Below are 26,742 nucleotides of genomic sequence, written 5' to 3' on the forward strand. Positions count from 1 at the left end.
GGGTGCCTAGGGTTTCCTTCAAACCCTAGGATTCTTTTAGGTCTCTAGCATCTTTACTTGCTCAACGGTGTCTTCATAGGGGTGATATCCATGACTTTTCTTCAACCCAGCTTTGATACCATGTTAATTTTCTTGGGGTTGTGTTGTTCTTTGCTTTTAACAATTGCATTACATCTTTTACACATAGAATTCAAGCCACAACATTATAACATCATAATAACAATAGCAATTGTGTAGAAAGAACAATAACATCAATATTGTAACGGAACATAAAGAAACAAAGGAAGAAAAACATGCAGACACAATGACACCAGGATTGGTCAAAGACTAGGGCAAAACCCCACCAGGGGGAAAACCCGGAATTCAATTCTTCTTCTTCTATTAGATATTCATCAATTGATCAACTGAGATATAAAGCACAACAAGATACATCAACAAGCTTCCTATGGCCAACCTAAGTTAGTTCACAACTACATTTGTGAACTGACATTTGATAACCTAAGAAAGCTTCTTCTATACCATTGTTACAAGAAACAAAATCATCATCAAGCATTATTAACTCTATTGGGCTATATCAAGTAGATCATGTTGTCAAGGAGATGAGCCATCTATCACATGTATGCCATGCCATGCCATGCCATACATCTCCCTGTCTGCCATGAAGAGCCTAGCCATGCCATACATCTTCTTGTCTGCCATGAAGAGCCTAGTTACACCATACATCTCCCTATCTGCCATGAAGAACCTAGCCATGCCATACATCTCCCTGTCTTCCATTAGGAGCCTAGCCATGCCATACATCTCCTGGTCTGGCATGAAGAGTCTACCCATGTCATACATCTCCATGTCTGCCATTAGGCGCCTAGCCATGCCATACATCTCTTTGTCTGCCATGAAGATTCTACCCATGCCATACATCTCCCTATTTGCCATTAGGAGCCTACCATGCCATACATCTCCTTGTCTGCCATGAAGAGCCTACCCATGCCATACAACTCCATGTCTGCCATGAAGAGCCAAGCCATATCATAAGACATTGTCTAGCCTCCACGATACTGTCATATAGACTATCATAGCCATACAAATCCAAGTTGTTGTTATTTGTTTCTTCCAAAAGAGAGGGCACCAGAAAAGGAATAGTTTGAAATTCCATGCAATTTGAATCCTTAAGGAAATGGATTTTCTTATACTCCAACCTTTTACTCAACCCACATGCTCTAATTACTAAGGAAGGTGAACTTCCCCACCAACCACTTGCATATGATAATTTCTAGTTGGGGTCTTTAACAAGGCACACGATAAAAAGTTGAAGCTATGAGACTAAGGCAAATCAAGATTATTTGTCAACCCCCTGAACCCCCTTTCCCCTCCCCGTCTAATGGATTCATAGCCCCTCGCGTGCTCTTCCTTGACCAACCTGGGACCTTTATATTAATTTTTAAATGATATTTACATTTATTGCGATTACCATGGCAAGTCTACCTCATGGTACATAAAAGCATATTAATCAAAAATGCATGCCTAGACATTCACTAATAAGGCCTTGGCCTTGAACTCCTCACTAGGCCATCATATAGGATATTTACATCTTTTATATGGGATCATTCATGAGACTTGATTCTTGTCATTACAAAACTTGGCACAAAATTCAATCCAGTACAATATGAAGGATCAAAACCAAGGTATTAAAAATACATTCTTTCTCTTTTTCATCTAATAGGTCCAATCTCCATCTCATAATTCCAATCATACCTCCACACCAATGCCAATGAAAGGTATTTTACTTTGGTTGCTTTGTGATAAGAAAGAGAATATATAGCATGCCCTAGATGTGGACCCAATAATGTCCAATGTTCTTATGTCATTAGAGAGAGCACTTGCAAGTAGATTTGTAGCCAAGGCAGGCCTAATTAGTTATGCTTTGATATCACATTTATAGTCTATAATGGTTAAATTTATAAAAAATGAAATGGTGTAACAAATTCACATTTAAATCATATAGATCAAAATTACCAAGGAATTCAAAAGGGAGATTTATTCAATTTCATCTATCCACAACTTCTAAGTAGTCTTTGATGTAGAAGCTTTACATGTATAAAGGTATTGAATTCTAACTCCTAAGCATATTGGAACAAATAAGCGTGGAAGATAAGGACACCAAATTATCTGGATTGGATCATTATATTATTTGTCATCCATCTTGATGTGTTCGAAGTGGAAAAATTGGAGGAATCAGCATGCAAGTCCATTTTCACCAACATGTCCTAGTTTGGAGAAGTGGGGTCCAAAACCTTCCAAAGGCATTTTGAGGCATTAAATGAGTTTTTAAATGAAGTTTTAAAAACTCTCTTGCAGAATACCCATTGGCACCATTGTACACTAAAATACCTTTCCAACAATGCGAGAAAGGCATGAACCAGAGTCCGTGTGCAAAAGTTATGCCTCTCAAAAGTTGATTTTCTCATTTAATCACCATGATTCCAAAGGATGCCATGTTGTTGAGAATTTAGTAGGGCAATGATTGTGATTAATTCTCTTTACTTGATAACTACTTATGGTTCCTTTTTACTTATTAACTTTATTCCTTATTATTATATGTGTGAAGCATCAAACAGCTAACAAAACAAAAAGCACAATCACACAATATATAGGCTGCAAGCCAGGGCAAAAACCTCTCTTCTTGAGAGGAAAACCCTTAAATCTCTTCTCTTCCTTATAGATTCTTCAATTGACGAATTCCAAGACCTTAACACTGAGACCAACACCCTTTAAGACCAAGACCAAGACCAACCTCTTTGAGTGATGTGCCAACTTCGATCTAGTCTAACCAAGTCAAATCTCTTCCAGTAGCACCTTCTCGACCTTCTGTTGCAAGATTTTTCGTCCTCCTACTACAGATCTGAAATTTAGGCCCCCATTAACAGTTGTTGCCACACATGGGAACTTTGATCTTCTTGTAGAGCCCTCCTCTGACCTTCGCTTGCCTTTCCCTGACCTCTAGAGCTTAAGAGAAACCCTTTGATAGCCTTCGCTTGACCTCCTTGCTTCCTTTCCTCCAAGATCGAACTTGTGTAAGGATGCCCTAGGTCAGCGCAAAAACCCTAGTCTTCTCTAGCACGTGTGAGAGAGAAAGATAGCCCAAACACAAAAACTTCTTCGTCCTTCTTCTCCTTCACTACCTCTTCCTTCTTCTTCCTTTGCTAGAATGAGAGATGAGTGAGTGTCTTCAAGGAGGACGAGTCCTCTTCTATATATAGGCTTCTTCAAGGGTGGGCATGGATATTCCTTTAGGCCAACTTGCCAGCTGCCAAGCCGACTTCGTCTTTGAGAGTATTCTGACACTTTTAAAGACAAAAATATTTTTCTTTACAAGTTACAATGTGCCCAATGGGGTCTTCAACTTCTGACAATGACTCTTTTGACTTCTTGACCTAGGAAAAACCCTAGAAGCACTCAATGGGTGCTTGACCTATAAAATAAGTCTTTGAGCATGAAACCCATGCTCCAAAAACAACAATAATAATTTTCTTTTATTTCATAATTTACAAAAATCAAAGATACATTTCATACTTATGAAGACCGAACCTAGTTACACATTTTTCAACACATGTCAACCCCTATTACTCATGCAAAAGGGGCTAGCCAAGTGCGGACTATGAAGAAGACTCTAGAAGGGTCAAAGTTGTAACTCCAATTGAGAGTTGAATGAGTCAAACCTAACCCCTAATTGGCTATTGAGCTACGTTATAATCGTGCCACTAGGAAAAAAGGGGGTTCCATTCTATTCGATTGTATATTATTCCATATTAGAAAAGAGAAATCAGGATTGGAAGTTAGAGAGCATAACAAAGGGGGCTAGTGCACAAGTCTCAAGTAACTCCATCGAGAGTGCCATCTACTTTGTACTTGCATTATTTCTGTACCAGACAAAAGAAAGCAAAGTAGTCTCACCTTCCAACTGGGTTTTCTCCCATAAGGGTTTCCCAAAGCAAATCTTCATGTTCATTGTGATTGGTATGTGATTGTATTTGTTGTTTTCTATTTTCTGCATTTTATCTATTTCATGAATAAGCCAAAAATCAGTGATTAAAAAATCTGGAATCTAAGCTTCACAGTATAGATTTCAGTTTATTTTATTGCAGATCTGTTGTGACGAACTGTCCAGTGGAATATCCACAACAGTTCACAGATCACCAAATGGAAATAAAACATACAAAAATACCAAAAGAGGATATATATCAAATGAAGTTCAATATAGTACAAGTACAATTTCAAATGAACAATTAAATCTCACTTTTCTCACTCTCTGATTCGCCACTTGCTTTGCTTTTCGTTGCTGTAAATTTAGCCTGTAATGAACAATGAAAACCCAAACACTTGTGAGTTCAATAGTCAGTGCATTCTCAATTTCAATATTGATAAATCTTGAATCAAGATTTCACATTATACAAGGTAAAATGTGTTTCTCATTGAGTATCAAGAGAACAGTCACTGGTTTAACTACGGCACTCAGATTTAACAATCTGGCTAATGAACTTTACAAACTTCACACTTATAATCTATATATATCAAACTCTGTCTCACATCCATACCCTAATTCTCTAAAGTTTCAAATTTCCTAACACGATTATCTTGAAAGGTAACAAGGGGCATACAGTCTCTTTGATACTTTTTGGAGGTTCAGGAGTCAAAAGTTCTGTAGATTTCTTCACACTAACCGCTGCACTAACTGGTAATGTTGATTTTTTCTCAATGTTCTCAGGTACAGGACTTGTCCATTGATGTCTAAGCCTACTTTGGGCTTTCTGCAAATAGGAGATATATACAACGTTCATAGGCTGAAGTATGGAAAAAACAGTCCTAGCAGAAGTATTAATACAAATTCACGAGCTGAAGAGGAATGGACCACCATGATGAACCATTAAAAGAAATACCTTAATATAAGATACTACAGAATCCATTTTGTTCTGTTCTAATGCTACAGGTGGATGACTTTGGTTATTCTTCTGATTCGTTATAGGTTTTCCCAAGCCATAAGAGTCATCAGCACAACTGTCCTCATTTTCATCATCATCATGTTCATCTTTGGGCAATGAATACTCTGCTGCTTCCTTTTCACTACCACATTCTTCCTTGTCGGTATCCTGCAAGGCAAGAAATTGTTCCTCAGAAACACAGAAATAATGAACTTCTAATAGTTTAACTAAATGAAAAGGCTATAAACATCAGAACCTAAAGTCCACAGCTTGAAATGGAACTCCTTTCCAATCTAAAGAATTAACAATTGTTGCTTCTGGAAAAAGACGTAGAATATGTAACAGTGTTGAATAGGCTAAAGCTAATGCATCTGATACCGAATCAAACATAACAAAACTTTTACACAAAATATATATCAAGCTACACCCACAGGTCGTAGAATAGACGCATGTAAAGCTATGAAATCAATTTATTGAAGTTTTAAATAAGGCATTTGTCAGCTATTCCCAAGCACACCTCAGTTTGTAACTTTGTACTTCTTGCGCTCTTTCAATATAACCTAAATGAAAAGCACAAATAGATAAAGAATGATTCTTTTTGAGCATGCACTAAGAGGAAGGAGTAGAAGGATTAAAATATGTAGGGGCACGCTCTGCTAGTATGGAATTCCAAATCAAACAAATTCCACATATGATTGAATGTTAGATGACCATTAGGTTCATCAATGATAATACTTTAATAGAAACTACAAAAAGGATTGCTCCTCAGTCCTTCACATAAGATACAAAATAAAATGAAATACATGAACAGCAGAGATAAACTAAAACCTCTATATTCAGCCCTGAATCCTTTCATAAAAATGCAAACGATTGTCAGTGCTTTAAACATTCCTTCTTGCAATAAAGCACCTCTTTCATACCCTTTTAGTGTATCTGTATATTTTCAAGAAGCTCCCATTACTTCTATGGCTCCTCAAGCAGTTGCCTGACCTTGTTGCAAATGGTCACACATGTCAAGGAATGCAGCAGCACATGTCACTTTTTCTAGTGTTTCCTCAGAGAAAATATTGCAAATCCACTGATTCCTTCTTGTACTGTAAAGGCTTTATATCAAAAGAAGATGGTACTGAAAAATATAGAACTAAATAAATAGATGTCTTGGGCAGGTGCTTGTATGACATTGTATTCAGACAGCCATGAATGTTGCAGGCATAAAGGGTTGATTCAGTGTAGGTGACATTATTGGCAAAGCAGTGGTCCTTAGCATCTCAGGATCATAGATGCTCGAAAGGATACTGCAGGCTTGGCAACTAATCTCAAAGGAGCTTCATTGAGATTTTCACAGTCCTTGCAGGGGCTAGGATTTAGCTGTGAGATCAATATGGACACGTCTTGGACACTGAGCATATAGACATAACCGCTTTCTGTCGAGAAAGAGATTGGCAAAACAAGAATTTCATGCTTCATGGTATTCTTTTAATGTCTTGTACTACCTATCTAGTCTACATGATTTCTTAGAAACAGAGTTAAAAGTCAAATTTAATAAGATATTGACTAAAATGCCAGGTTTTTTCAATGGGATTATGGTTAAGGAATCAGCACTAAATATGGTGTCATGTCAGGCCATGCACTAACTCATACATAAATAAGAAACCAGGTCCAAGTGCAGGTCCTAGTCCTAGGTAACTTTAATTTAATAGTACTTCCCTGTTGCAGCGGCTTAGCTGAAGAATGCGCTCGTCTCAATGGTTCACCCCTCAAGGGCCATCCCACTGTGCAAGGCTGCAAGCAAGCCACTTGAGGTGCCCAACCTCTTTGGGCTAGTCGTAGTGCTTCTTTTGACTTTAAGCGAAGTTCTTTGGCAAAACAATGTTAGGATTTAAAATTTTGTTTCTATGGTTGAACATCTCAGTTATGAAATTTCTAACTTTATTAAATATTTTGGAGGATTTGTAGGCCAAGGACAAAGGCAATTCAATTTTATGGAGAGTAGTTAATAGTGAACATAGACCTCATGTAATGGACAAGCAACTAATACAAGAGCATCCGAAGTTACAAGTAAAAGTGCAACATATAAAAGTGCAGGGGGGAGAAATACAAGCACAACAAGAAGGTGGAGTGTGCAGTTTAGGCACAGAGGTGAAAAGAGCGCAATACCCATGTCAGTCCTCTGTTCTGGCTAAATGTTGCTAAACAACATATTCGGGCCTTGGGGAAGCCATTTTATATCACTTTTAAGTTTTTTTACTTTTAAATCATATTTTGGCCAATAAAACGTTCTCAAGTTATTTTGCTATTTATTTTTATTTTTATTTTAAATCATGAAATAGTTGCATTGTAAAATCAAATTTATTGGACAGTTGGAAGCCTCATAAATGCTATATTTGCAGATCACCTGGGCAAAAACCAAGACATGGATTTTTTCGCCCAGAATCCCAAGATGGTGAAATACCCTTTGGTTCAGAAAAATCCCATGCAAAAGGGCCCAGTCAATGCAAGCAGTTTTGAGGCAAAAACGCAGAACAGCTCACTAAATCTGCCAGGATTTGATTGTGCTTGATTTCTTCCATGATCTGAGTCAAGGATGAGGTGGAATTGACCTAGATATGACCTCAGGACAGTCTATTGTTGGCAGCAAAGAGGATTATTAAAAATTAGTTTCAATTTTATGTATAAGCTACGCAATCAAGCTTGCTAAGTAGCTTTTGTAATTTGGTGACCTTGGCACTCAAATACTTCAGCCTTGGAGCTCTATTTTCAGCCTTTCTTTTAAATAATATATTTACCCTTCTTGATTTTCCATTGTTGGTGGACTTCAGTGTGCATGTGAAGGAGTGGAGGGTCCCCACAACTTCAGCCTGTATAGTTATTTTATTTGGTGTTCGTCATTTGTATGCTGGTACATATTTTCGTATTATTTTCTTTCATATTTATGCTAGCAAACTCTTATTTTCATGTATTTTTAATTATCTTGTTCATATTTGCAATTCTACGTTGATTTTTCATGAAAATTCTGCCACTTCTATGATGATTAATGTGAAACTAATTTCTTTTCACCAAGACACGGAATTTCTCAACACACATAAGCAGCGGAATAATCACAGAGATAAAGAATACAGCCACACAAAAGACACAAAAAAAAAAAAAATGGGAAAATCAACTAGGAAAACCCACTTCTTTCTGTAGAATTTTATTGATAGAGTTCTGAGCAATCAGATTTCTTACAAGGCAAATAGTGACCCCAAGAACACACTTGTTCTCTCTGCTACACTATCTGGATTCTGGACACACCCTGCAACCTATCAGCCCCAGCTCCTACTTGCTTGCCGCCAGCCTGGTCCTTTTCCCTTGCGCATGAGGTCTCCTATTTCCTAACGCAGTCTTGGCCCCTATTATTTAGGAAAAACCTCCTAAATCCTAGCACAAATCTGGCAGCAAGAAGCCTCTCTATCACAGCATATTGGTTGCTCCAAAGTACGCACTCTCAATAAGATGCTCTCACACACACAACCTTCTGCATAGAAGAATGAATAAATCTGTGCCTTTGTCCTTCCTTTATAGGCTCCATCCATGCTAAAATTGGCGAGGACAAATTTAGAATAGCAGTTGTGATTGACTTGTTAACTGAGTTTAACTTGTCTCTAACTGAGTAACTTGACTTGTTTGACTTGTTAACTTGCCTCTAACTCGTCCTTGCCTCAATTAGTAACTGAAGCTCCCAACTCATCTTATCTAAATTTATAACTGCCAATCAATCTGTAGTCAAACTGAAGGAAGGATCCTCTTAACTGGTCCTCCAACTCTACGCATGAATTCTCCAACTCCAAGAACTCATCTATGGTCAAGGAAAGACTGATTGTGGTCTTTCTCTGGCTAAGGGACATGCACAGAGAAGACCTCTCTCTACTATTTTAAACATTCTACGCTTTTATGTGCTCATCTTTGTTCATAAGATTGTTGTCCATACTTGTTTATAATCTGTTGCCCATATTGATTTAACTAGCTACTGTTCATGAACAAATTATTATATGTTAGTCAATGCACCTGAAGACAAACTTATTGTTAAGCTAAGTAAAAGACTAGGAGTGTCCATCCCTTAATCCCTCTAAAGTGGAAAAGGCCCTAGTGCATTCATAGCTTATCAAACTAGTGTTGCATCAGGCATTGTGGTTCTTGCCTTCATGGATTAGTTCCTACTTGTTGAAAATGTAACTAGTATCAGTCTTCATAATTGTTGTTTCACTCATGACATGATGTAATTTTTATGTATTTGTAAAAGATTAGGAAAGAGAATTATTGTAAAGTTCAAAGAATATTTATTTTTATAAGCATGGGTTTCATGCTCAAATTATTATGTTTATAGGTCAAAATTTCAAATCACCCATTGAGTGCTTCTAGGGTTGAGTCATGAGTTATAGGTCCTTGTCATCATGTAATAGAGCCTTTTTGGGCTTTTTGTATCAAGAAAAAAAATTGTTTTTGTGTCAAAATTGTAAATTAAGCCTCCTCCACCAAGTCAGCCTACCCTTCCATCAAGTCGGACTCATTGAAGGCATTTGACCTCACACAAGGGACTATATATAAGCAGTGCATTTGACCTATTGTGATATCAAAATCAAGCAAGTTCGATATGAAGTAAGATAGCAAGGAAAAAGAGCAAAAGTCTAGAGGAAACAAGGAGACAAAAGAAGAAGCCAAAATCTGAAGTTTGTATCCATCTCTCTTACATGTGCGAGAATTTGCTAGGTTTATTGCAGCTGTAATAAAGGCCGAGTTCAAGAGGTTTGATCTGCAATCACAAATGAAGAATAGGAGGTGAAAAGGGCTTCAAGGAGAAAAAGTTAATAACCCTAGCGAAGGAAGGAGGAACCCTAGTGAAGGAAAGGAGGTTGTTTCTAGTCCACGCGTGCGAAGTTTCTGAGTTGCAGGAGGGCCGAAAGTTGCAGGTCTGCAGTAGAGGCCGAAATTTTGTTGCAGGAGGTCGAGATCTGAAGTTTGACTAAGTTTGAAGGAGGTTGACTTGGATTGACTTTGTTGGATTAAGCTCACTTGAAAGAACTTGTCTTGGAAGGCTGACTTGGTGGATGGAGGAAGGTTTGATATTGGTCTAGAGGTCTTGGTTGTCTCATTTGATTTGGTTCTTGAATAAGAGGAGAATTTTTGGGTTTTCCCCTAGGAGAGGGGTTTTGCCCTGGCTGAGAGCCTACATCTTGTGTCATTGTTGTTTTGATCTTCATGTATTTATGTTTTGGTAGTTGCTTGATGATAAGAAGATAAAAGAAGATGTAAAAAAGTTAAAGAAGACCTAACAATACATCACAAGTAATTATCAAGATAAAAAAATCTTTCTGCTTTTCTGATTTTCTAACACTACTTTCATAGATTGGCCAATGACTTGAGAAACAAGCTTACTGTTGGGTTGGGTAAAAGACTAAGAGTATCTGTCCAAATATCTCTCTATTTTGGAAAAGGTCCTAGTGCATGCAAAGTCCATCAAACTAGACTTATTTGAGCATTGTTTTTCAATTTTTGTCATTTCCATTACCAGGCATTTCTTTTCAGTTTCAATACTTGAAATCAGCCATACACAATGGTGTAAAAGACTAGGAGTCAGCGAATGTAACTTTGGAACCAAAGGAGTTACAACATCTGAGACACTAGTGCATGCCTAATCATTCAACAAATTTTGAGCATGTGTGTGCTTTACTTTCAAGAAGGGTGATTAGATTAGTTTCCTTTTAAATTTTTGTCTCGTGTTATCTTAACCTGTTGTCTTGATTTTTGATAGTTTAGAGTTTTAGACTCTAAGCAATTAACCTATCTACTAGTTAACTTTAACACTTAGTCCTAATTCAGTTTCTATTGTTTTAATGTGACAACAAGTCTAGCCTAATTCCCAACATGCTGTAATGTGCTTCCAAGTTTATGAACACCTGAATTGATCTAAATATTATGTCCTAATCTATGCCCATAGATTAGCCTAACAAGCTATTGGATAAGCACCAAGAGTATGGTGATGTCAACAAGAGCACAACCCAAGTCAAGTACAAGAGCATGCAAGGGAGAAGTGTGAGAAAGGCATTGCATGAGAAGTGTGACAAAGAACAACATGCGCACAAAAGTTGAAAGGTCACAGTGTGATAAGATAAGATAATTTTATCAATGTCTAATGAATGACCACAAAAGTAGGTCAACGGGACTAGAAGATACATCTAGTAAGAGTACAATGTGGGAGTGCAAATGCCACTCCATGGAAAATTATAATACAAAAAATATATATGCAAAATGAAATAATGAAAAATACAAACAATAGGACATCCTCATGAACATGAACATGTCTAAAACTGTATCAGCGGCCCAATGAAGAGCCCAAGGAGAGAGAGAGTTGAACATGAGGTCCATGATGTCAAGAATGTCAAATATAATCACCGATGGCGAGGAGGGCAACCCGAGCATTGGCTCACTTTCCGAGTCCTCCTGAGCTATCTAGGAATCTAGTTGCACGATCCTGGGGGAAGGAAGGATCAAGGGATACTCCTAACGTCTAAGACCGAAAGAAAAAAGCTTTGGATAAGTCTTTGACTACTCCGCTGCGATTGGGAAGGAATTTGTTGGGGGATGCACTGCCCTAGATCTACCTAGAACTAATCCCTTCAGTGCTTTGGACATGCATAGATGATGTGTTATTCGAAACCTTTGTACCAGTCTCGAGGATATCAATTGGCCTCCTTTAGTGGGGGGTTGAGGGGAGACTCGATGTCTCATACTCTACTATATGAAGTACTCTAGAACTCAACTTGCCACTTATTTCTTCAATCAGTCAGATCAACCTGAAAGTATGATGTGATTGTCATGGTCATCCCCATGCGATGTGGTGTATATAGGGCCAAAGATCTGTGTCTAATTATCTCCCTGGTGAAGAGGGCTAAGCATCTATGATCTGGATATCGGAAAAAGGTAGATATGGAGTTGCATGAATCTCTATAGAGGCAATGGAAGCATCATCTGATCTCATAGTATAAGGGGCACCTAAAAATGAGGTATTACTATGTCTTTGGCTCCTGTAGGTGACACATCTAGCAAATCCTATCAAACCGTTGTATATGGTGGTCAGTCTCCACTCAAAGTTAGATGAACAGTGAAGTGAAATAGAGATGTTAATTTTTGATGGATATGGTAGCATCAAACAGGTGTTCTAGTCTCTAAGGTGTCAAAGAGGCTAAGAAACACGAGATCTCCAAAACCCAAAAATGTTTCGAGAGAAAACACTTAGAGACCTCTCAATTAAATTAATTGATCGATAATTAAAAAGTTCCTACATCTAACTTAGGAAATTGATTAATTATTTGGTATTAATTGAGGAAATCAATTTTGCTCTAGAGATTTTCCGAAAAAGCGATTTGACAGAGTCTAAGATGATCTGAGCCATCGATCATGATTGGATCTTGGTCATTGAAGCTCCAACGTGAGATTATAAGAGCAAGTCAAAGGGATTGGAGAAGACACGGTTGTCGCTCAGATTGTACAAGCACCGCAACAACTGCTCAGGTTGGGGGTTGTCACCTTGATCCCAGACCTCTCCATTCTAGTTGTCTCCCAACAGCAAGCTATGGAGGGTAGACCCTATGGAAATGAGACAATGGAAGACAAGTTGAAACCAACTTATTCGGGAGACATAATTGAGTGGCCTAACTACTCGGTTTAATTTAGCAAGACTTAAGGATTCGATTAGATTTAGCAATGAGACCAGTGCTTTATGGAGTCAAAATTCTTGCTTATTACAAATCAAGACCAAGTAATCGGATGGACAACAACTGCTTAAAAGATCAACTAACCTATATGAGATGCAAGTTCTACAAACTAGGTGTAATGCAAGGATCTTGGTTAATTTCAAATTATACGCCTAGTCTAATGGAACCTCACTCTTAACTATTTTGAGATCAATCTTTAGAGTAGGTTGTGGGATCGAAGCCAACGGGAAGCAAGCAGAGACTTGATTAACGATACCTCCCCCTATGTTCCAACCACCCAGTGCCTCCAGCGCTGTAGAGACTGTGGCTCTGACGACTGCAAGGTCATTGTGTTAACCACTAGAAAGGTGTTGAATCCCTCAAGCTAGGTGAGAGAGGGTTGTCCTAGGAGTCTATCAACCAAGCTTATGCTTGGAGGTAAGTTATTAGTGCAAGTTAAGCCTAGAATGCTTATGCAATGATTGTGAGAGAGATTCTTAGTTAAGATTACTTAAGGTCTAGGTACTTAGGTTATGATGATTCTTTAAAGATAAGAGTACTTATAAAGTTATAAATCAAATGCAATATTTCTTACAACCAAGGATTACTTAAGGTCTAGGTACTTAGGTTATGATGATTCTTTAAAGATAAGAGTACTTATAAAGTTATAAATCAAATGCAATATTTCTTACAACCAAGAAAATGCCAATTAACTTAGTGCCAATGTTAACCAAACCACAAGATGTCAATTACTCAAGATATTCAATTAACAATCTTATGCCACAATTATTCTCTTAGACAAGGCCAATATTGAACGATGGTCACTTAAGATGCCAATTTCTCAAGATAAATCATAAAGTTTCCAAAGCTTATTAAGATTATGAAAGAGCAATGAACTTAACTTAGAGCAAATGTTTTAACCACAATGTCAGTTAGATCTTATGCCAAGGTAACTTAGCTTATCAATGAGATTAGAAGATAGATGTTTTGAGAGATTTTAGTGCCAAGTTAACAAATTATCAAATCTAACATAAAACAAGCAATTGTTAGAACCTAACATAAACCACCATGAACCAAATAAATCATGAAAAAACTACTTATGATGAAGCTATGACAGCAGCAAGTAAACCAATCTAGATCCAAGAGATAGCAAGCATATAGTAACCAGATATGATCAATGAGATGCCTAATAACTTGTCAAAGTAAACACAAGTTAATTATCCTTCTTATGATGATTTACTCACTATTATATCAGATCTGAAATACTTATTACAACAGTAAGAAAAGTAAATCAACAGTGAGTTATTAGTGCAATAATTTGTGCCAAAATGTGTCCAAATGCTAGAGTAAGCTTGCCAAACTGAAAAATATGATTTTTTAGCCCTTTAAGATGCAATATTCAGAAAATATCAAATCTGATCTCACAGTTATGCAGAGATATTCTAGCAAGCTAAAAAGTAGATCTATGCCAGCTATTCAATACCTAAGTGCCCAAAAAACTAAGAAATTTTAATCATGCAATTTTTTGAGGTGTTTAGACAGTTATATGTGTTTTTAGGGCCATTATATCAGTGTTACAAAGAATTTATTACAGTTGTAGCAAAACAGAGATAAAAGGAGGGTTTAGAGAGCAAACCCTAGGCCCGAGGTCTTGTAGATAATTTGTCCACATTTGCCAAAATTTCTCCAATGATTTTGCCACCTGAAAACACCAACTTAGGGCCAATTTTTTTGCAAAACACACCAAGTTTCAGTCCCAAAAAAATTCAGAGATGAGCAGAGGTCAATTTAGGGCCAAGAGAGGGCAACGCTAAGCCCAGTAGGGCTAGCATTGGGAAAGAGAGGGCCTAGAAGGCCAAGGAAGGGACAAAGGAGGCGGGAAAAGGCCAAGAAGGCCTGACACTGGAGCGAGAAATCCCTCTCAGAGCTAGCGGCTAGGGTTTGAGGTTGAATGATGGTTGAAAAGGGCCAAAAGGAGGGCCAAAAAGGAGAGCAAAGGGAAAAAAGGAAAGGCACAGGAGGCCGAGAGGAGGACGAAGGAGGAAGAGGGTAGGAAAGAGCTTGAAAAGCCCACGACTTGCCCTAAAGGCAGTCATTTAGGGTAAAGAAGGGGGCCGAGGTCTCCTAGGTCCACGGCCAGGCCGAAAAAGGCCTAAAATCCTTGACGCAGGGGCAAATAGGGAAGGTCGAGACCCCTAGAGGCTATGGCCAGCCCTAAAAGGGCTAAAAATGATGACGCAAAGGGTTAGAAGGTTGACACAAGGGCTAGAGAGGGAAACGTTGGCCTTGAAGAGGTTATATACTACCCTCAAAAGCCTAGATCTAACTCTATTCTAGCTCTTATTGCTTGATCACACCTGCAAAAAAAAAATTCACAAATGCCCAAAACCCCAATATATACAAAAATTCTCAAAACCCCAAAAACCTAATTAGAGAAAATAATTTAGAGAATTATTATACAAAATTATTTACAAATATACAAAGTTTTTGAAAGAAATTTTGAGAAATAAACTTTTTAGGATTGTTTTGATAAATGGCTAAGTATATTTTTAAGAATTAATGCAAGCTACAGCCTTAGCGAAATTAAATAAACCATATAAATATTCAAAGTCCAAATTGTTGAAATATGTAACTAGGTTCGGTCTTCAAAAATATATATTTGTCAAAAGAATTTTTATTATTGTTAAAATGACTTATTAAAGCATGGGTTTCATGCTTGGGTCATCATTTTATTAGTCAAGTCCCCATTGTGGACTCCTAGGAATAATAAAGTCACTAGAGTCATTGTATATTTTATGAGACCCTTCTTAGGTTTTTGAACGATGTAAAAAGAATCCTTTTTTAGTCAAAAAAGAATTATGTAACCTCCACACCAAATCAACCTCAAGGAAGGCAATTCGACCTCATTGGAAGGATATATGTACAAGGTAGATCATTCATTTGGAGCATCTCACTCTCTCACACATAGTTCAATATCTGAAGCTAGAAGCTGGGAAAAAGTGCGAAGGTGAAGAAGGAGACTAAAAGGAGTGTGAGTTTGGGCAAAAAGGAAAGGAAGGACAAAATCAAAGTTTTGGTCTCTCTCTCTCTCATATGGCCTAGTTTAGGAGATCGAAGTCTCCTTGTCAAAGTCAAAGTTGTTGTTGATGTCGGAAGCTGCCAGGTCGAAGTTGTTAGGGTTGAAGTGCTACTACTACTAGGTCAAAGTTGTTGGGGTTGAAGTGCTACTGCTACTAGGTCGAAGGTTGGATCGAAGAAGGAAAGGTTGGCTTGGTGTGGAGGAGGTATGTGCCTAGGTTGAAGAGTCTCAAGAAAAACTATTGAAGGAAGAGATTTTTGACTGGGTTTTCCCCTAGATAGGGATTTTGCCCTGGCAGAGTGCCTACATCTTGTGTCTTGTGTTTTTGTGATCTTCATGCACACATAATTTGGTAATTGCTTGATGAAAGATAATATAACAAATAAGTAAAAGAAGCCAACATAATTCACAAGTAATTATCAAGAAAGAGAAATTTAACCCTAATCCTACTAGCATTGATTTTTCAACACAAACAAGGTCTCAGCCTACGTCCAGTTTGTGAACTTGGAGCCCAAGGACTAGGGAACCTACAAACACGATATAATTTCTTTAAAAAAGCTTCTTAGACATATGGCGAAACAAATCATCTAAGATAAACCCAAAATCTACCAATACAATGATCTTATCCCCATCCAATGAAAAACAAACTTTTAAAAAATATTTAAGCACAATATAGGAATGTCCATACCCAGTGCATACCACAAATCAGTAGACAACAAACACCATGAACTGCACCCCAAAGCCTTTATTATGATTCAAATGATGTTCCCAGCGAAACAATAACGTTACATCAGTTTTTCTGCAGGATTTCCTTAGCCAAACATTTGATGGCTTGAGACTAAAATGACTCTCTATGTATAGATAAATCCTCCAAGTCGAAAAATAACGACTAGTTGGCTTGATCCTCATCAAAATAATCTCGATCGTCGATAAATCCTTGATCAACTTTTTTTTTACAGAAACAGTTATGGGATTTCATTAAGTATTTGGCAAAATGCCAGATTTTCGGTTACAAAAGGTGAAACTGGTTTCTTGGCATCTCTCCAACCAGCGGGACATGGCGCATATGCTTATGAATCGCCTCTTTTTACAATTTATCACATGAACTCTTGCTGCTGATTTCCCAAGCTTATGAATGCATACAAACTGATTTAACAAAAGACAGAAAAACATAGAAAAATTAGGGAATTGGTTCCCAAGAGATTTCATTATCTCTGAGAATAGTTCCAGCACCTAGCTGGGCTGCCTTATTTGCCTCTATGTCTGCTTCTTTGTTGTTGTTTCTCAGGATATGAAAGAATTTCAATTTTAGGAGCTTTGTCATGCCTTTTATTCTTGTAATTGTCCTTGCAAGTCGAAGATCTGCTAGATTTGTGTTGGTCACCATTGCATTGATGATGACCTGGGAATCCCCGAAAACAACTGCTTCTATGTGCCCCAGTTCTTTAAGCATTTTGATCCCTTGAAACAGAGCCATGACTTCAGCTTGTATGCTTGAGGAGTGGCCCAGTCCCCATGCAAACCTGTGTATAGATGCTTCTTCTGGATTTATAATGAGTCCTCCTGCTCCAGCCATTCCTGGATTTCCCTTGGCTGCCCCGTCAAAGAAAAGAGAGGGGAGTGTTTGCTTGGACAGCCAAGATTGAAATTCTTCTTCGGTTTTCCTTATTTGCCAATCTTTGAGACATATAGGTGGGATTTTTGATTTTTGGAAATTGAGGTTAAGGGCTGCTCCAAACTCAATATCCTGCTGGCTTAGATTTGTGTCATCGCTTTTGTCTCTTAGCCACTCATTTAACTGACTTTTCACTGTATTTGCTACTAGTTTGAAGTTCTGTTCCTTATCTCTGAAAATCCTTCTGTTCCTCTCCAACCAGATTTGCCAGCTGATGAATTTGGGCAGAGCATTCCATGCTGCTTTGACAATCTTGTTTTTTGGGCTTGGGCCTGGATACCTGGCCAGCCACCCAGCAAACAAGTCTGGGACAGAGTGGGGGAAGACGGGCATAAATTTCGATGATCCAAGGAGCTCGTGCCAGATTAGACCTGTGTAATTGCACGCCAGCGAGAGGTGAAGAGCAGATTCCGGACTTTCCTTGCATAGTGTGCATCTTGATGGCCCTAGAAAGCCCCTTTTCTGAAGTCTATCATCTGTTAGGATTTTTTGGTGGCATAGCAGCCAGCAGAAATGGTCAATTTTTGGAATGGTAGGGAAATTCCAAATACCAGTCCAGGGCACCGGATTAGGAGGCACGTGAGGTCTCTCCATGAATTTGGCGTAGCCCTGAGCCACCGTGTAACCAATCTGCTTCGGTCCCCAGCCTCTCGTGTCTTTTCTTCTTGCGTGCAACGGAGCCACCCCATGCAGCATCTTCAACAGCGTGTCATATTCTGACTGCAACGTAGATGGAACGTTGATCTGTTTCCAGCCAGACCAGCTGTCTCCACACCAATTCGATATGTCCCAGAGCGTTTTTATATTGGCTTCATCCATCCATACCTTCAACTCGTTCCTAAGATTCGAGTTCACCAGCGGAGGCCTGTTCATTATGCTATCATCCCATAACCTGATGTGTTTGCCATTTCCTGGTATCCAGTAGGCATTGTCTCTTATTAGCGGGCCAATTTTAATAATTAGAGTGCTGAGTGAGGTTCTGTTATGGTCTTTGGGCTGCTCCAGGCACCGAAGTCTCTGTCCTTTGAAATATTTCCTCCACAGCGCCAGTTGAACCCATCCTGGCTTTGGAGCTATGATCTTCCAAATCAGTTTGGCTCCCATTGCTAGATTCTGCGTACTTAGATTTTTATAGTTTAAACCTCCCTCCTGCAGCGGTCTGGAGACTATTTCCCAATTAACCAGAGAGATTCTCTTCTCATTTTGTTTGCCTCCTTTCCAGAGAAAGTTCCTGATTAGCTCCTCCATCCTCTTAATGATTCCCACCGGCGCCAAAAGAACAGAGAATTGAAATAGCGGCAGGCTGCTAAGCACGGATTTGATGAGTACTGATTTTCCGGCAATGTTGAGCCAGGAGGATCCCCAGGCCTGCATTTTTGCTTTGAATTTTTCTATCTGGGGATGCCAATCCTTGCTCTTAGCCCTCTTATGAAAGATGGGCAGCCCAAGGTATTTAAAGGAGGTCTAGGATGCTGAAGCTGCAAAGCCTAGACATCTGGCTATGGAACTTGCAGCAACAGCTGAGATATTCCAGCAGTAAACATGACACTTACCCCTGTTTAGTTCACTGCCCGATGCTTGACAGTAGTCTTCCAGCACTTCTTTGAATTTGCTTGCAGACAGTTGAGTTGCAGCCCCTAATAACAAGGTATCATCTGCGAAGAGGGCGTGGTTGATGCTCTTAACCCCTCTTGCTATGCACAGGCCAACTATATCTTGATCTTGTTGCTTCTTGTTTAAGTAGAAACTGAGGACAGAGGCCTGCAGCACAAAGAGGAGGGGTGAGAGGGGGCACCCCTGCCTCAGCCCTCTAGAAGCTTTGAAGAAGTCAGCAGCCCTGCCATTCACTAAAGGTGCAATCCAGGGTTCCGAAATACAAGCTCTGATCCACTTGATAAAAGTTTGTCCAAAGCCAAGTTTGTGCAAAACAACAAACAAAAATCTATGTCTTACACGATCAAATGCATTAGCTAGGTCGAGTTTAATGACCATACCTTTTTCTTTTCGACGAAGACTGGAATGAATCGCCTCTTGGACCAGGATGAAATTATCTACTAGCTGCCTGCCATGTATAAATCCACCTTGATTCTCCGGGATGATTTTGGGGAGGATTTTCTTCAATCTGTTTGCTATTACCTTGGTAATCACTTTATATCCAATGTTGCATAAGGATATAGGACGGAATCTATTAAATGAGTTTGCCCCTTTTTCTTTAGGTATGAGGGCGAGGAATGTTGAATTTGTGCAGCCTCCAATTTTTTGACACTCTTGGGACTTCTGGATCATTTTGAAAAGCTCCTTCTCAACTATCTGCCAACATGTCTGAAGAAATCTGGGCGTGAAACCATCCGAACCCGGGGCTTTGTCGGGTTCCATTGCAAAGAGGGCTTCCCTAACTTCGTTTTTGGTGATTTTGCCTTCAAGAGCCTGGTTCATTTTAGATGTGATGAGGTTGGGAACAGCATCTAGCAGTTTGTCATTTGGCTAGTCTCCACGCCTTCACTATACATCTTCTCAAAGTGATCTGAAGCTGCCCTCTTAATGCTGGAAAAATCTTTTAAAGTGCAGTTGTCTTTTTTGATTTCAGATATAGAATTGCGACATTTCTTGGCTTGAGCCTGCTTGTGGAAAAAAGAAGAATTTCGGTCCCCAGCTTTGAGCCATAGACTCCTTGACTTGAGCCTCCAGAATTCTTCTTCTGCCAGACAAGCCTTATGGAACTTTTGTTGTAGCTGAGATTCCTTGTCCAGCTCTTCTTTGGTGATTTCGGCAGCTTCTAGGTGGAGGTGTTGTTTTTCCAGTTCACTTTGAATTTTTTTCCTGTCCACAGCGGGATTGGGCAAGGTCTTAACCCAGCCTTTCAGCATCGTTTTAACTCTTCGAAGTTTTTCCTCCCAAACAAAGAAAGGAGAACCCTTGACTGGCTCTTTCCAGCAATCTCTGACCTTTTGCATGAAGTCTGTCTCTTTAGTCCATAGAGAGCTAAATCTGAAAGGGATAGGCCCCAGATCCTTAGAAGTCAACAACTCTAGACTAATGGGCTTGTGATCTGAAACACTACTATGGAGAATACGCATTCTAGTCTCTAACCCAAGAAGCAGGAAAGAACTTTGAACAAAAAATCTATCAAGTCTTGCCGCTATGTGACCCGGTCCAACTCTCTTATTTGACCATGTGAACGTGCCTGTGACCGGCTTTATATCTAGCAGATCCCAGTCTTGCATGAGGTCTTCCGCCCATTCTCTTGCCGGATCTCTGACTATGCTCCCTCCTCTTTTTTCTGTTGAGAGGAGGGTGAGATTTAGATCTCCGGCTATGATTATGTTTTCCAGATTTTCTAGATCTGCCAGACTTTTGATGGAGTCCCAGCAGTTTTTTTCTCCCCTGCATTGTTAGGAGCATACACATTGAATAGACAAATAATCTCCTTTGATTCTAAATGCTGCATTTTTTAAAAAAATCCAATGGGTATTCAGGGACTCAGAGATTAATGAGAACTTATTTGTGTTCCAGAGCGACCCAAGTCCTCCCGATGCTCCACGGGCAGAGATTGCATGCGCTCCACTTTTGTTCCAAAATTTTTTGCTTGCTTGGAGGAAAGCTGTGTCCTCCAATTTGGTCTCCTGGATGAGGAGGATATCCGGGGCTTCCAATCTTATTAAACTCTTCATTGCTTCTTCCTTAGCTGTGGTGCCCATTCCCCTACAATTCCAGGAGACTATCTTCATCATTTATTTTTGCCTTGGTGAGCTCCCTTGGAGCCCTGGGATTGGATCCTCGTCATCTTCGGGGTTTTTGCTAGAAGCTTCTCTAACGTTGGCTGGCTGCCCTGGAGCTTGTCCTTATAGGTTTCTTGTTCTCTTTTTTCCTTTGCAGATTTGCGTCCTCTTGTAGATCTTCTAGGAGAGGACTGAGATTCACCTATTTCCCCTTCTTCCTCCGATTCCTCAGACTCTTGGGTTTCCTCCTCCTCTTCTGATATCCTCCCTTTGGATTTCTCTGGAACGCTTTTGGTGGAGGGGGAGGCTTTAGAGGGAGAGGCCTCCTTTGGGATTTCTGTCTCCTGGGTGTTCATGATTTCAGATCCAAGGATCTCGAATTTATTCCCTTGGCTTTCCATGGATGGTTTCTGAGCAGGGCCCGCTTGAGGAGCTTTGGCGTTTCCATTTGCATTCTTCTTGTGAAAGGTTTTGGAACGCTTTGCCTGATTCCATCCTTCTTCCTTCCCTTTTTCTTCCACCCCTTTGGACGGGCAGTCTCTGGCAAAGTGTCTGTAGACGTGGCACTTCCGGCATTTGAATGGCAGCTGCTCATAATCCAGTTTCTGTACATGAGTCCAGGACCTACAACTATTTTGATGGCTTCCGGTAGTCCGACCTCCAGATCTACCTCCACACAGATTCTGGCACAATCATACTGGTCCTTGCTGTTGGCCTTGTCTATAAATTTTCCAAGGGTATTTCCTATGTGCTTCAAAGAATCCCAGTTCCAGCAGTGAACTGGGAGATTGGGGAGTCTCACCCACACCGGGACCGTTGTAGGCACATCCACCGCCGATCGAAGTCTGGCGTCCATTTATTTAAATACAGCCCTTGGGGGCCCATGAAGTAGGGGCCATTCCTGAAAATGAGATCTTTGTCTTCTTTTGCAAAGAATTCAAACAAAAAATATCCTCTCTCGAGGAAGTAAGAGGTTACCTTGTTTTTTATCAAAGGTGCCCAGTTCCTGGCGACCCAGTTCTCGGTTGACTTCAGGGAAGGCCAAAGTCCTGTAAACTGACCAACCAGAGCCCGATCTGCCAGAGACAATGCTACTTGGATCGGTCCTTCTGGCGGAAGGGCGATCTCAGGGATATCTTCGAGCTTTTTCACAAACTTTGTTGCTTCCATGCATTTCTTCTTGGGCAAAGAGGCCAGCAGGGTTTTGAAGGCCTCAGCGGCGGAAGGTGAAGGAGGAGAGGGAGTCGGCTCCTCCATGAAGAGCCAACAGATCCAGCCAGGGTGGCCGCAGCCTGCAGCAGATCCCTCGGCGGACTCCCTCGCAGGCTGAGAACGCGCGAAATGCGGGCGTGCTCGCAGGCTTCAGATCGCGCGAAATGCGGATCTCGCAGGTTATAAAAGTTATATTTTTTAGTTATAAATCCTTGATCAACTTTTAATCTCTGTTGTTGAAATAATTATTTTTTGAGAAATTTTCGAATTTCTCACTTAACTCATTCTTTATTAGCTCAAAATTAATTATTTTGAGCTAATTTCCGCAAAAAATTGACTTTGACTCGACCACCAAAGTCCAAGTGTCAATTTTTTCTTGAAATATCTAATATTCCCTTGGTGGCGGCCTCCAAAAACTAATTCCTTTGAGACCCACGAATTTTTCCACTTGAAGAATTTAATTTCTCTAGACATTTAATTTTGACTCTAATTAATTAAATTTCTGGCTTAGGATTTTTATTTATTTTTTCCACCCTCTAATATTTTCGCCATGGTGTCTAACTATAAAGGACCGTGCACTAAAATATTTTTTACATAAGATTTTTACAATTCAACCCTCAAAGGGGGAACACCCATTCGGTATAGACCCTCAATAATTTACCCAATTCTGCGACACAATATGATCTAATAGACCAAGTGATTTGTAATAAAATAATTTAGCCAATTAGCTTAAATTATTCTCAAACCACTTTTACATAAGACTCGACTAGAACATAAGGACTTACCTAAGACTTTGACGAAAAATTCCACCCTAGCTTTAGGATGAGGGTGGAGGGAAAAACTTTTCCGACCATCTGTGTTTAAAAACACAAATGAGTCAGTGAGACGAAAAACCTCCTAAGATGAAATTTTCGCCAAAATAATAAGCTTACCTAGGTTGTTACATATAGACACGGTCTTACTAGCATCATTTACATTAAAATTTGCACAATGGGTTTACAATGACTCAATAAATTACTGAAAGATGATCCGATCCTTTGAGAAATTTTTGGCATATTTACTTCCTTGGAACTTTGACAAAAAGTTTGCAACAGACACGTTGAATGAGCAAGGTAGTTCGAATCACCTAATTCGTAGTGTTCAGCAGGGTGCAATTCGAGCCAAGGAAGAGAAAATAGCAAAGGTTTGCAGCATAGAGAATTTAAGGAGAAATTCTCAGGAGGTTTTCCAGTGATCCAAAGCCAAGACAGGAGGTTGAATTATCCAACAAAGGAGGTTGTATTCTGCAGTGTGAGTTGCCACAAGGAGGATCGATTCAGTTGTTGGTGCCTAGATCTATTCCCGAGAGGCAGAAGGAGGCAAGACGACTTTACTAAAAGAGGTTCTAGGGCAGAACGAAATTCCCCAAGGCTGCAACGCACATTTCTGGCCAATGGTGTGAGCGCAAGGGAAGAGTGTGAATGGCCAAGGAGAGGCTAGATCGATTCGCTGTGAGGTTAAAGAAATTTCCCAATATATTTCCAGTCGAGATAAATTGTTGGAGGATTGCTAGTTGGGCATCCAATTGTAATTCTCTATTTTTGTTGCATAATAATAAAACCCTCATCTGCTGCATTGGTTTTCCCTTCAGGGTTTTTCCAAGGACTATTGTCCAAAAATAACGGTGTCTTTTTATTGTGTGTGCATCTATTTCTCAATTCCATAATTTTGTTTCCATTGCGTATTTTTATTGGTGAAGAATTGCAGTGTGAATTATTCGTTATTTGTCGTAATAATAATTATAGAAAACAAATAAATTGTTGAACTTAGGAGAATAGTTTCTAGTCACTGCAGTTCAAGGAATTTTCACATGGTATCAGAGCATAGAAGATCATATAAAAGGCTTTAGGCGAAGGAAGAGAGTTTTGTAGGGAGATCTGAAGGACCAATTTACATATCTGTGCAAGCCAAGCCAAGGGTGCCAATTGCAGAGAGGAAAAAAATCGATTTCCAATTCAGGGTGAAGGAGAAGTTTGATTTTGCCTCAGATTTGTAGCAGCAGGTAGTAGGATTGTTGGATAGAGGGTTCCAATGAATTGATCAATTGATTTGCAGAAAATTTATAGCAAGGGTTTTATAGTTGCAAATTAGAGCAAGAAGAGAAAAGCACACAAAGAGGGAATTTCCAGTAAAATTCTCAGAGGGTTTCCAATTTTCCAGAGGAGAGGAGGCCATAATTTCTAACAACAGAAGGTCGTAGCAGACTTGCCAATCTAGCTAGTACGAATTCCAGGATCAACAATGTGTGTGCCAATACTAGAGAAGGACGTCCAAAAGGTAGAGCAAGTTGCCCAGAGGAGTAGCAAGCAGTGCGAGTTCCAGGAAGGACACCAAAGGCAAGTGTAGGAGCAAATCTGTGCATTTCCAGTGGGAAGTGTGAGCACAAGGGGAAGGCCAAAGTAGGCTGCCAAAAGGAGAATGAGATTTCCAATGTATAGTTCTCCAGTTTATTTGAGTTTTGCAGAGATGGCCATAGCAAGACTCAGAGATCAGGATAGACTTGACGGAGCCTCTAATTTTGGCGTCTTGAAGGCCAAGCTGCAATTCCTATTGTATGAGCATGGCTTGAAGGAATTTGTGACAAATGTAATAGCTAAACCGACAGATCCACAAAAACTAGCAACCTTCAAGAAGGAGATGGTCAAGACCAAGAGGATGGTCCTAGACAAAGTTCAAGATCATATTATCTTGCATATTGCAAATAAGAACACAGCAAAGGACATGTGGGATGTCATTGTGAAGTTGTATGAAGATCCATCTGAGAATCGGAAAATGATTCTCAAGGAGAATTTGAGGTCAGTCATAATGCAACTCACTAGGATTCATGGAATCAAAGACGAACTTGCAACTGTAGGAGAGAAACCATGAGATAGCGGGTTGGTGCACACGGCACCCAATGGGTTCTCCAAAGAGTGGCATACATTCATCCAAGTGATTTATGGACAAGACATACTTCCAAGATGGAAGCGCCTATGGAGTGACTTAACTCAAGAAGAGCTAAGGCTCAACCTCGCAAATGGTACCATAAGCAACAGTAGTAAGGGATTGAAGGTGGAGAAGGAAGAAAATAACTTAGCCCTTGCAAGTAAGGGAAAGGCGAAGAAGGGTCCCAATCAGGGACAAGACTAAAAGGGAGAAAAGAAAAAAGATCTAATGAAGGTCAAGTGCTTCGGATGTTGTGTGTTTGGTCACCATGTCACCCAGTTTCCAAAGAGGAAGAAGGACAAGAAGGGGTAACAAACAATAGCTTCGGCAAAGATCAATGAGTTGACTTCTATATTGGACGAATTTGCATAGATAGCAACAATACCTCCAGATGGAGAAGCATGAAGCTTCAAATGACCATAATGGGCGAGGTCCATGGAAGAGCGACAGGTAGTCTATATCAAATCCACTTGTTGTATATTCTTCACATGGATCAGTACCTTTGCTATAGGAGCCCGCAAGAATAAAGTAACAAGAGGATCGAGGTGTCAACAAGGCACAGCCAAATCCTGAGGGACAATGCAGAGCTAGTTGTGGTCAGATACTTGAAAGGCAGTTGCAGAGTCAGTTGGGCGCATTCATGTGCTCAATAGACAATGCAGAGCTAGTTGCACTTAGACACTCAAGAGACAATTGCAGAGCCGATTGCAAGAGCACAGTAAATCAAAGAGAGTTTGAGACTCAAAGCGAGACTAGCTTCAGAAGGAGCAACCCTATGGAAGGTTGATCTTCAGGTTCTAGGGTGGTCAGTACACACAATTGCAGCGATAGCAATAACACAAAGGCAGTGCAGAAGCAGTAGCATAGGGATACTAGCATTGTGAGATCAATTGACTCAACTACAATTGGTAGCAGGTGAAACAAAGTATGCATAGTAGCATGGTGGACGATGTTTGCCAGATTGACCACTTCGTAGTGATTTCCAGTGACAGGGAGTCAGGTTAGTTTGAAGATGTGATGAAAGGAGGTAGAATAGATGTCAAACATCAGCAACATATGATAGTCCAATTACAGGTTGTTCATCAAGAGAGATGAGTAGAATGGGTATAGTGGAGAACACCTTCCTCACTAAGAGGGAGTGTTAGTTTTTATGGATATGGTAGCGTCAAACAGGTGTTCAAGTCTCTAAGGTATCAAAGAGGCTAAGGAACACAAGATCTCCAAAACCCAAAAAAGGTTTCGAGAAAAAACACTTAGAAACCTCTCAATTAAATTAATTTATCAATCATTAAAAAGTTCCGAAGTTTAACTTAAGAAAATTGATTAATTAATGAGTATTAATTGAAGAATTCAATTTTGCTCTAAAAACTTCCGAAAAAGTGATTTG

The 26,742-nt window shown here is 39.7% G+C and overlaps 1 protein-coding gene across 5 annotated transcripts in view; it reads right to left on the reverse strand.

Moving 5' to 3' along the window:
* Positions 1-26,742, reverse strand: part of LOC149234872 (uncharacterized) — a 408,823-nt gene that overhangs the window by 69,524 nt on the left and 312,557 nt on the right. The window contains exons 4-6 of one of the 5 annotated variants that reach the window (XM_089371985.1): positions 4,935-5,144; positions 4,656-4,805; positions 4,295-4,349 (exon numbers count right to left, since the gene is read on the reverse strand). The exons of the other annotated variants lie outside the window; for them this stretch is intronic. Coding sequence (XP_089228111.1) covers positions 4,295-4,349; positions 4,656-4,805; positions 4,935-5,144 — 415 coding nt within the window. The remainder of the gene's footprint in view (positions 1-4,294; positions 4,350-4,655; positions 4,806-4,934; positions 5,145-26,742) is intronic. 5 annotated transcript variants of the gene reach the window in all.

The sequence above is a fragment of the Pinus tabuliformis genome, chromosome 8 (assembly GCF_031772625.1).
Source record: "Pinus tabuliformis cultivar Carrire ecotype Pingquan chromosome 8, CPIR1, whole genome shotgun sequence".
Classification (NCBI taxonomy): Eukaryota; Viridiplantae; Streptophyta; class Pinopsida; order Pinales; family Pinaceae; genus Pinus; species Pinus tabuliformis.